This window comes from Frieseomelitta varia, unplaced genomic scaffold (genome assembly GCF_011392965.1).
Source record: "Frieseomelitta varia isolate USP_RPSP 00005682 unplaced genomic scaffold, Fvar_1.2 scaffold_985, whole genome shotgun sequence".
NCBI lineage: Eukaryota > Metazoa > Arthropoda > Insecta > Hymenoptera > Apidae > Frieseomelitta > Frieseomelitta varia.
This window is the reverse complement of record NW_025110795.1, coordinates 82,439-94,091: the sequence shown is the minus strand read 5'-3', so window position 1 is coordinate 94,091 and position 11,653 is coordinate 82,439. Positions and strand designations below refer to the sequence as shown.

Genomic DNA, 11,653 nt, shown 5'->3' with positions numbered 1-11,653 from the left:
AATAACTTAATGCTTCATTTCGTACGCTTGTCGTACTGTGATGAAAAAATGAACAAAAAGAAAAGGACAAGTAAAAGATCAAAGAAACATTCAAAAGTGCGTATTGGAAAAATGCGAGCGGTTTTCTAAACGTTCGAATCTTAATTATACAACTCAACATCGACTTAGATTCCATTGCATAGAAATGTCGAAAAAATGTTTCCGGTTTCTTCTCAGTTCATAGATCATAAATCTACTCGCCGATACGAACTTCGAAATAGGTAATTACGTTGCTAGACGTAAAACTTCGCCGGGGAATCATTCCCCGGACTTAATAAAAAATTCGAAGGTGCTTCGCGTCGAGCAAAAGTCGTTCAATCTCAATTCTCGGTGAGAATGTATCGCGGTAATGAACGCGAAACAGTTTCTTGCGCCAAGTACCTCCTGGAAATCGCGGCACCCCGCCGCAGTAAATTCTCTGCATCGCGAACAATGCTTTCAGCCCCTGGATTGCGCCGGGTCTATATATTTTTTGATCCGGTCCTTCGCGAAACGTATCGCCGTACGCCGTCTAAATTATTGCCACGTGGATGAGCAAAAGGTATTGTTCGATCCGGATGCACGTTGCACATTATAAACGCGAATCGCGCCACGCCGGTAAGAATAAAATCACATTGTCCAGATGAAACGAAAATAAGATGCGCAACGGTTCGTTGTCGAACGATAAAGGTGAACGATGATGAATCAACGATGAATTAACGATTGCTAAAGTAGAAGAAAAGCACGGCGTAAGACATGGTAGTAGAGTAAATAAAAATACCTTGCAAATTTGTCCTCAATTTCGAATCCATCTTTTTCTCTCGTTTTTCTGAAACAGCTTTGATTAACTTCATTCACGTGTTCGCAGAAAATCGCTTGAAATAATTACGGGAGACTTAATTTACTCGACTCGGTGCGCGACTAAAAAAAATTCGCTAGAAACTCTCGGAGAAATTCACTGAAATCGAGCGCAGAACGGAAAGAATATTCGTGAATTCCTGCTAGTTCTTTTTTAACCATCGCCAAGAAGAAAAGTACCGTGTAAAACTCGGAAGAAATTTTATGACTATCTCTATAAAGATGAAATAATAATACGAAAGAAGATATTATATGTCTGTTAACTGTCTCGCCGGTTTTCAGATATAAACGTTCGTATATATACTATACATTTTGATCACGTCCCAATGCGTGTACGTGTACGCATGAAATTTCATTTGCTAAGTATTCGCCGACGGGGAAGCGCAGGATCACGTACGATAATCGGTCACTCCTACCAATCGTCATTACCTATGCAAATGTGTGAAATATATAACAATTAATTTTATTGATCATTCGACGAGAATATACGTTGGATACTCGATAAAATCGTTTCCCGTGAAATCCGGTGAAATATTCAAACGTACGACAAAAATTGTGCGATCTTTCACAATTAGCCATCGCGACAGGTAAAATCCGATGACAACACGAACTTATTCCATCGAATTCCGTTAGGATTTCGCGTAGTCTACGTTAAAAAGTAATGTATCGTTAAACTTAAGCTGACCCAGACCGTCGTCAAATTTTTTTTGCCCCCAAGCCTATTATCCGAAATGACACTCACCTGCAGTCTGGACAGCCTAAAAAATATAGCCCTCCTCCAGCACGCATGGTATTCAAGATTCAAAATGACGTGGAAACAAGTAAAAGCGCAAAAGCAATCCTCGCATCTAACGTAGTAAATCACCGTATGCAGACGTCTTTTTATTATTTCCAGAGAATTGTAAATTAGATCCCTCAGAGTGTGGAAAGATATTAAAACTTTTGACAGAAAGACACGTTTAATTCACAAAGGATTAAGCAGCGTTGCGGATTATTCGACTGTTGCTCGGTCGGCTGGGGAAATGTATAGCCTCACAATTCGTTCGAGTTATTTCGAACGATATATATTTTATTAAAATCGATTCGTTAACAAAGTACGCGGAACTCGGCCGATAAATTACAACGTAATATCGGAATATACGACGAAACAATGAGAAAGGATCACATTGCAATAACATCGTGTTTGAATAAGTTTCCCAAATACGTACGTTCGCGATGTGAATTCATGCAAGACTTACGCTAACCAGAAAAAGAAAGTGACAGAGAATGAAAGGGAGAGAAAAAGAGAAAGAAGAAAGAGAATGAAAAAGGTATGTGAAAGCATCGTATACTGTTGGTCGTGCTTTTGTCGGTGGTTCTACGCGCTGTACGAAACGAAAGAATGAAATTCGCACTGTCCCGAATGGTATTGTCCGCGACGAGCACTGTAATCGATCGTCGCTCGATGAATGCCAGAAATAGGTAGCGAGAGGCGAGATCGAAGGGTGGAGAAGATAGGGTGGTGCGTGCACGGACAGATACGCAGAGCCGATTTTTATTACCAGCCGCCGCTTCCACGAGCTTTGTAATTCAGATGATCTATATGAAATCTCCCGGCCACTTTTATACTCCGCATAAAGGCGAAGCTTCGGTATCGAAGAAGTAGATCTCTTAGCATGTTCCTCTTTTTTTCTATTTTTTCTTTTTTTTTTTTTTTTTTTCAACGAGAGAATATCGAAACGTTCGCGTCTCATCGATTCATAGACAATGAAGAAATCATTTTATTCAGAATTACCCGATATCCCGAAAGAAAGTAATTTCCTTGTTTCTCTTGTAAAAGCGTTGAAAGAACGATACACGCGGGGATGCGTAAATACTCGTTTCACAATTCTCCCTACCGCCGTAACACTGATTTCCATGAGCGAGGGGGAGAAAAGCAATTTTTAGGTTAAAAGTGGGACGCAAAGTAGCACGAAAAGTTAGATTATTAAAGTCTTCGAATGGCCGGAGGAGGCGTATTATCCGCGCTTTGGTTTACTTCAGATTAAGAAAGTTCAGCTGGCTCGCTTTCGCGTCAAAACCCGGCGAGTCATAATAACGATCCGCAAATTCCACGTGTATACTTGAGAGATTAAAAAAGAAAAAAAGAATGAAATAAAAAAAAAGTGGAAGAAACGAAAAGGAGGGCAGCAGAGGATGTGCATTGAAATTGTATCGGGAAGGTGAATTAATAGTTTATAAATACTCGATTGCTGGATGATTGCGAGCCTATATGTATCAGCCGTAGGGGGGGAAGCTTCCTCGAGCGTGTTCGTCTCGTCCACGTTTCTACCGTTATATTTATGCCGGCTGGAAACGTTGCTTTCCCACGCGAGGAGAATTACTCGCGTATCTCACGCACGCGCTTTTACAACAACGCGCTCGGCACTGATCGACGAAATATCAGATCGTAGCCGATAAAAATGTCCTGCCTTCGCGGTATGTATGTACGTACGTTTGTTCTCTCGCGTAATGGAATTATCGTTCCGCAGGTACTGCGGCACGCGATACATCGATTACGCCAAATGCTCCCTTTCGCGGCTGGTCGCTCGCAACCCTCGGATCTCTACGCCATCCTTTCGCCCCCATTCCATTCTTGACGTTCGTGGCTGTTTCTCGATGCATATAATTCGTACTTAGACGTCTGTGTACCTGGAAACTTACGATGGCCAATTACGATCGACGCTTAAGGGAGATTAGGAACTGATACAAGAAAAAGATTAGAGGGGAATTCGCGCGTCGATTTACATTGTAAATTTCGCGTCGCGATCTACCGTTCTCGGTCGAGGAATTCGACCACTTCGAAAGGTAAATCGTTGTCGATTCACCCGATCAAAGGAATGAATCGACGGGAGAGAAGAGAAGGGACGGTAGCCCAGGGACTCGTGAATAGAACGTCGCCAAGGAACTTGAATGACTCCACTATTCCGGGAAGGAATTCGTTCGAAAATCTTTCGACGAGAGACGATATAGAAGCGCGTGCAAATAGCACCGAGTTCGAATGCACGAGACACGAGTATCGCCTGGAATGACGCTTTCTTCCATTTACATGCTACCGGCAGGGACATTTATAGATCCCAAGCGTTTAAGAAGCGTTAATCTGGCAATTCTGCTCTCGCGTCAGGCACACCAGGCACGAATAATCGGCCCAGAAAAGAATCAAATATTACCCATGATAGATTATAGATACGAGCGTACGTGGATTAACATCGAACTATTAACTATCCATTGTTCAACGGAACATTCGATCATCCTAACTAATTATTTGATCTCGTTTTATTATTTATAGATGCTATCTCGTATCATATCGATGGAATAGAACAAAATGCAATAATTAAATGATCCTTGATTAGTTCTAGAAGCACGTATATATAGGTACTCATTGATGCAGTTACGCAAAGCGCATATTTGATTCAAATGGAATGCTTTGTACTTCCTGATGTACAGTGCCCCGATGAACCGGTTTCTGCATTTTGCAAATTTCACTTTAACACGACGATATCTATCATAATCTATATCTGCTCCTAAATTACCGATGATCATACGGTAGGGAAATCAATTCGCAAAAGTAGAACGCAAGTGGAAATTTCACAAAGTCTAAAGTCGAATGAGAGTAAAGAACAAGAGACGCAAAGAGCGAGAGAGCGATAGATTTTTTGTCCGAAAGCAATTTGTTGTGAAAATCTTGACGCGCAATCCGAAAGGAAAACAGAAACCATGCAGCAAACGGTGCATATGTTCACGCAGATTTTTTTTGTAGCGGTACGAAGGACCGTTGGTGTGCGTGGCTTGCTCGTGTCTACACCGTGAAAATATTTCACATATTTTTGTTAGGAATTAATCCAACCCGTAATACTCGTTGGCCAACGTGTTCACCGCTGAAAATTCTCTTGACAAACAACCCTCTCGGCTGCATTCGTAACCCCGGCTCGCTAAAGGGTGCGCCGCTTTTGTGTTTGTACGCTTCTCACGCGTGCATACAGGGAGCATGCGACCCACGCGTATATAGAAGCGGTGAAAACGCGGGGAGATTCGACGAAATGGTCAGCAGTAACCTCCTCCGCCTCCTCCTCGGTAACCCCACGTCCCGTTTGCAATCCCTTGCACTCGTAGCGCGCACCTCTATTCGTAGCGTATGAAATTCCTCAAGTTTGCCCAGGGACAGAAATTAGTTGGAGCGACGTAATTGCTCGAATGTATGTGTTCGGCCGTTAACGTTATGGCACCTCTCATTACGGTCCTAACAGCAGCTGACACAAACAGCAGACGGGTTCATCCCGCGTGTACGGTTTATATATTGCGGGGACAAAAATTTAAGCGTTATCCTGGGAAATCCGGGAAAAATTCAACGATAAATTCGCTTCCCTTCGACCCTTTTTTACATGAACGTTACGCGTTCCAAGAGCAAGAAAAAAGGTAGACATCGTTAAGAGGGTCTTTGTGTAATTTTACTGTCGCACGTTTACCTTAACGAGTACAACAAACGGAAAACGCGGTAATTAATTATTTTTTATTGATAATACATCGTTTCACAATGGTCCTAATTTCGTTGGCGATCATTATTCGAGATTGACGCGGCGAGTGAACGCTGACAAATTATTGTCATTCCATTGGGTCATCCCGTTAGTCATGATTAAGCAAATTTCATACCCGAGCTATTAATATTAGAGTGGTTGACCGCGCGATGTCCACAAAATTCCCCTGGCTAGTATAGAATGCATATACTGACCCGACAACTACCACCCGCTAGCAAACTTCCTGAACTTGATTAAACCGGAAAAGGCTTCAGCTGCTGCATCCACGTTGAGAGATGCCTCTGTTTCAGACAATTAAACAATTGTTGCCTAGTGTAATGTGAAATCGCGTTTCCAAATAATTAAAATAATATAAAAAGTTTCATAGCAATTAATCTCATACAATCGAATGACTTAAACATAGATGTTTAATAACTCTACTTCTGCAAATGTTAACTTCAACTTCAACTACTAAAATATTAGAAGAAGAAAAAAAAAGATAAAGTTTCCAATCTTAACAATTCAATATTTATTTCAACTAAAATTTGAATTTAATACTACATAAATGTGTAAAAAGTTTCTCAACAACTCTTACTTTCTTTCTCTATCTTTCTCAAAAAGTTTCTTTTATACAATTGAAAGTTTAGTAATTGAAATGTTTATCATATTTCAATAGAGAAATATGATTATAATTATTTATAACATTAATTTTTGAATATTGGTGATCTTTAACTCCTTGTAAACTGCCTTAAGGTATGCCGGAAAACTAGATCTCTGAAATATCCATTGAGTTTAACATAGAAAATACGAACACGAGCTCTTTGCATACATCTGCCAGAAAGCTCATGGTTTGTTTAAAGTAATGGCATTTGCGACAAAAAGTATACGACACTTATATAAAATATACAATGCAAATACAACAGTTGTATACTCAGCACTTCGTCTACCGATCGCTCGAATATCAGTTATTCAAACGGCGCAAAATCATTATTATAACACTGAAGGTAAGTAAATATAAAACGTATAACCTTATAAAGCTGAAACACGCACAACCTGCATGTTCGTTATGAAATTCTTTAAATAATACATATATGAATGGAAGACATCTTTATTCTTTTTATTTGATATTTTATTCAAATAATATGTTATTATTTCATACATTCCTGATAATATATATATTATTTACTACGTAAATAATACGATTTCATCATTTTTTTAAATTTTCCACGCCGCACAACAATATAAATAAATAACTTTCAATTATATACTTTTACAGCACATAGACCAAAAATAACCGGTAGTTTAACAAATATTCAGTCACCTGGAGGAACTGTACAATCTCTAACACAAGATGGATTAGACAATAAAAAGTTAAATGAAGAAGCAAAAGAAGAAGCAGAGGAAAAAGAAAAACGTGAACAATCACAAAGAGTGCTTAAATATAGTTTTGCATTCTTAGGAGTATTCACGACTGTTGGACTGTCTTATGTAATATATAATTTAACAAGAACCAAATATGATGAACAAGGAAATGTTATCGAAGATGAATTCTCAAATTTACCATTTTATGAGAGAATATATAAAATGCTCAAAAGAGAACTTAACTATTACACTAAGGTAACAAAAGCACAATGTAAATTTAGATAACTAATTTTAGTTTTTATTTGTTTTACTTTTCAATTGTATTTTTAGATGGTACAAGAACCTAGCAGAACTAAACTACTTCCAGATCCACTTAAATATCCGTACATTCAACCACCCTACACTTTGATATTAGAATTGACAGATGTTCTAGTACATCCTGATTGGACAGTAAGTTACATATTTTTTAATTTTTTTCTACATTTTTAATATATTTAATATATTATACATTATATCAAACACATTTAATATGTTTCTGATAAATTTCTAATTGAATATTTAGTATGAAACTGGTTGGAGGTTTAAAAAGAGACCCGGGGTGGACCAATTTCTAGAAGCTATAGCTCCACCACAATTTGAAATTGTAGTATATACGGCAGAACAAGGAATGGTAAACAACAATTAGCACTAAATTATTATCAATCTTACTTATCATTTCAATACATTATTTATGTAATATAATACCTTCAGACTGTTTTTCCTATCTTGGATATTTTGGATCCTAATGGATATATCATGTACAGACTAGTAAGAGATACAACACGTTTTGTAGATGGCCACCACGTTAAGGATTTAAATGCTCTTAATCGTGATCTTAGTAAAGTAAGTGTTAAATTCATATTTTTTACGGAAAATAATTTCTTTATAATATATATTGTTTATCATTAGGTTATAGTAGTCGACTGGAATTCAGAGAACACAAAATTTCATCCCGAAAACACTTTACGACTACCGCAATGGACTGGTAATGACGATGATACAACGCTATATGATTTAGCTGCATTCCTTAAAAGTATGTTGCTTTTCACAATCTTAATTAATTATGTTTTGTACTTATAATTATTTATTGTATTTCTTATTTTTTTAGCTATATTAGCGACAAATGTGGAAGATGTACGAGAAGTTCTTAATTATTACAGACAATTTGAAAATCCATTACAAGTTTTTAGAGAAAATCAACGAAAATTCTTGGTAAGTATTACGTTGATATATATCTTTATAATAAATCTATAATACTTATGATAAAATTTGTTTAGATGCAAATAGAAGAGGAGGAAAATAAAGCACAGCAAGAAAGTAGTAAAGTGCTTACATCAAAATGGAAACCATCTTTTCTGGGATCGCTAAATCATTAGAAAATTTAATATTGTAAAATACAAAAATCTATCATTAACTAATTCGTTCACTTTATGTAACTGTTATTGTATAATTTTTGCTATAAATAAATAAGTAATTAATATATCGAAATATTTTGTTTTATTATTTTATTATAAAAAATAATCTCTATATATTGTAATCACATAAATAAATATTTTTAGAAAATACTTTACACTTTTTGTCTTTTTCGTACTTTTTTTACTTTTGGTAAAAGATCTTGAAATACATTACTGTCGTCCAAATAAATTACATCCATTTGTTGAGATACACTTACCAGTTCTTGCGTGTTAACTGGTGTTGATGTATTCTCTATATCTTCTTGTGATAAACTTAATGTTTTTGTATCTGCAGATTCTAACCAGTTTAAAACTTTCTGATGAGGTGCTGTTGTTGAAGATAGTGGAACTTCTTCACACATATCCCATACAGCTAAAAGTTCAGGAGCTAATATGTCCGTATAAGTATTCAGTTTTTCGAGAGATTGCTTCCAGCTCGGTTCGAAACAGTCTGAATTATGCTCATTATATTTTAATCGTAACTTTTTATTTGTAAAATCTACCAAATTAATGTGTGTATAGTAATCAAGTAAAATAATTTAGTTTTTTGAAAAAAAATAAGTTATCAATTTACTTACTTTCAAGAGAATATTGCATATTTGACTTGCTAGACATTGCAAGAGGTACTATAGCATCTGCTTCCATAGGTATCGCATTTTGCCAAGCATTCAATATATGGAATGATTTTCCATTGATAGGTGAATATTTATCTAATGCAGTATCATGCGTTAAACATTGATAGTATATGTCACCTAAAAAATATATTTGAAATTTTCTTTAATTCATAAAATACACTATAGAAAGCAACGAATTACACACCGATAGAATTTTGAAGAAATAAAAATATATTTTGGGCATCATCTTTTATAAGAAAAGAACCAGTATTAGATAGGTCAAATCTATCTCTCAAATATGGATTTAAGCACATTCCTTGCATTTGAGACTCGTTTAATGTTTCTTTAATATGAGGAGGACTATATGGAAAATTGTATGAATATGAAATTTCACTATTTGTCCAGGTATTTACAATAATTGTAGTTTCACTAGCAATTTGGCTAGATAAAACAACAAATTCTTTATCTTCTCTAGAAATAATCGGTTATTTAGTTTTATATATATACAATTCATTTACAACTATATTTTCACATTTTCTTACCTATTTATTACAGAACTCATAAGTGGTGGACTTTTAAATTGATGAGTCCATTTCTGTTGAACGCATTGCCGTGGTGAACGATTATCACACATTAAAATACTATGGTAAGTTCCTATATATCTACAAAAATTATTTCTACTAGCAGTATCTATTGAAAGATGTTCACATTTTTCCAAATAAGGTTTTGGACACATTGTTAATACTGGTTGATTAAATGGAATCTGTAATATGTTACAGATATTCATTTTTAACTTACAAATAAAAGATTCTTTCCACAATATGTACGAAATAACAATATTAAAGTAATTAATAGCAATATTTTAATTCTTACCCGAATGTCAAGATAATGAAGACAACATCTATCTACAAATGAAAGAACATTAGGATCTGTAGATTGAAATTTTATACTGCTCCATGAATCATCTAATACAGTACTTTGCATTATGGTATTACAACTTATTGGTTTTCTGCAAAATCAAAGATAGACTTAAATTTCTTACACAGACGCACAGAGAGCAAATATACAATTAGATTATATTTACATTTTAACTATATCCCACAGTGTTACATATCTTTCAACATTTACCAAACAATACTGATTTGTATTAATAGAATTTAAATCTGCACCAATGTAAGGTATTTTTGATGTTTGTGTATGTATTTCAGTAAGATTAAATTTATTATCATGTTCAGATAATCTATAAAAATTACAATGTTGTTTATATCTACCTAAAACTATAGCTAAAAAAGATTAAATCAAATATTAACTTTTAACACGAAAAAAATTCCAAATTTATCAACACTATATCTTTTTATCAGTTTAAGGAAATAACTGTTGTATACTTACATGTATCAATAGTATGTTTCAATTCATATAATGAATCATTAAGTTCACATTTTGCAGCCTTTTCAAACTGTGGTTTCCATAAGAATTCTTCTATATTATCAATAGGAGTACATACTAAAAATGTTATGTTACAACAAAAATATATAATATTGTTAAATTATAAAAAAGTAAAAAAATGATTTTATATTATATACCTAATTCTCCCATAAATGGAAAAAGTAAACTATTTTTATTGTGTAACTGTACACAGTCTACAGATCCACCAGTATAATACCAATTATAAACCTAACAAGAATTTACATAAATTTAAATTTCATTTACACAGTATTTTCAATTTTATATTTCTGTCAATTTATCTTACTCCCTCAAAGTAAGGATCTGGGTCTTTATCAATGATTTGTGCTATGTCTGCTACATATTTAGGCACTTTAGCAATAATCATATTTTTGGTGCGATTCCACTTTACATCCTTCTTGTGTATCAATTTTAGCTCTATAAAAACATTATTAAACAAACACATATATACAAACTTATTTTATAAAATTTAACACTTATTTTTAAATTTACCTTTCTTGTGTTTTAAATAATAATCCTTCATTCTTTCTTTATCACTGTTCAAATAATTCTTAAGAGTCACTAATTCTAATGCTGGATCTTCTTCATTCAACACTATATATATATATATATAAATATGTATATATACACTTGTATTGTAATTTAATTAACACACTGCACATAGACTTACCATTTCTAGGTACTTTAGCAGGTGGCAATAAAGGTTTTGGTAAATCACAATGATAAGGATATTCTTGATATTGTTCTATGACATTTTCTAAATCAGAATCATCCATAGAAAAATTGCTGTGTAAATTATATCCAGGTATTAAATGATGCGGATAATGATCCAAAAATATTGATTTTAATTTATCTTTCAAGTTTGTTTTAGCACGTTGATATGACTTTGATGTTAAAATACTCTGCTCCTCCATTTTACTTATCTTTTTTAATATACGATATAAAATTTATACCAATAGTTAACTAATTCTGTTATAAAAATTATTTCATTATTATTCCTTTTCCAACGTAAAATACTTATAGTGAAAATTATTATACGCAAGTTAATCAAAGTAAATCCTACGATATTACGCTATGAAAATAATTATTTTATCTTATAATGCGTATAAAAAACAGAATATTTTTAGTTCTTATTACCATTTTGTATATAACTTTAATATTATTAATAATGATGAACTTTAATCAACATTAACAACATCAACAAATATATTTACAAAAGGACACGATTCAATCATGCACGTGTTCAAAACTGTCATAGAATATGAATTACATTGAAGCACATTATATACTTATTTATAAGAAAATATATCTT

General features: G+C 34.2%; 2 protein-coding genes across 2 annotated transcripts; one reads left to right on the top strand and one right to left on the bottom strand.

The window, feature by feature from the left end:
* The first annotated feature begins 6,208 nt into the window (after window positions 1–6,208).
* LOC122538347 (mitochondrial import inner membrane translocase subunit TIM50-C-like) lies at window positions 6,209–8,297 on the top strand. The gene is made up of 8 exons (XM_043672335.1): window positions 6,209–6,412; window positions 6,685–7,025; window positions 7,101–7,220; window positions 7,333–7,440; window positions 7,521–7,652; window positions 7,719–7,842; window positions 7,918–8,021; window positions 8,087–8,297. The coding sequence occupies exons 1-8, from the start codon at window positions 6,271–6,273 to the stop codon at window positions 8,183–8,185; spliced, it is 1,170 nt and encodes a 389-aa protein (XP_043528270.1). The 5' UTR covers window positions 6,209–6,270; the 3' UTR covers window positions 8,186–8,297.
* On the bottom strand, window positions 7,313–11,585 carry LOC122538345. Its single transcript, XM_043672334.1, has 12 exons — window positions 11,479–11,585; window positions 11,012–11,310; window positions 10,834–10,935; window positions 10,628–10,758; window positions 10,461–10,551; window positions 10,267–10,380; window positions 9,962–10,160; window positions 9,751–9,886; window positions 9,420–9,640; window positions 9,083–9,348; window positions 8,842–9,015; window positions 7,313–8,762 (listed from the first exon to the last, which is right to left on the bottom strand). Exons 2-12 carry the CDS (start codon window positions 11,253–11,255, stop codon window positions 8,377–8,379), a joined length of 2,064 nt encoding a protein of 687 aa, XP_043528269.1. The 5' UTR covers window positions 11,256–11,310; window positions 11,479–11,585; the 3' UTR covers window positions 7,313–8,376.
* Window positions 11,586–11,653: the final 68 nt, after the last annotated feature.

What these genes read in the sequence shown, in the direction of transcription:
- LOC122538347 (XM_043672335.1), top strand. Translation starts at nt 6,271, where the DNA reads ATGGCATTTGCGACAAAAAGTATACGACACTTATATAAAATATACAAT. An exon ending in TAGTACATCCTGATTGGACA is followed by an intron (nt 7,221 to 7,332) that starts GTAAGTTACATA and finishes TTGAATATTTAG; the next exon opens with TATGAAACTGGTTGGAGGTT. An exon ending in TTAATCGTGATCTTAGTAAA is followed by an intron (nt 7,653 to 7,718) that starts GTAAGTGTTAAA and finishes GTTTATCATTAG; the next exon opens with GTTATAGTAGTCGACTGGAA.
- LOC122538345 (XM_043672334.1), bottom strand. Translation starts at nt 11,255, where the DNA reads ATGGAGGAGCAGAGTATTTTAACATCAAAGTCATATCAACGTGCTAAA. An exon ending in TTATTTAAAACACAAGAAAG is followed by an intron (nt 10,759 to 10,833) that starts GTAAATTTAAAA and finishes ATGTTTTTATAG; the next exon opens with AGCTAAAATTGATACACAAG. An exon ending in TATGCAATATTCTCTTGAAA is followed by an intron (nt 8,763 to 8,841) that starts GTAAGTAAATTG and finishes TTAATTTGGTAG; the next exon opens with ATTTTACAAATAAAAAGTTA.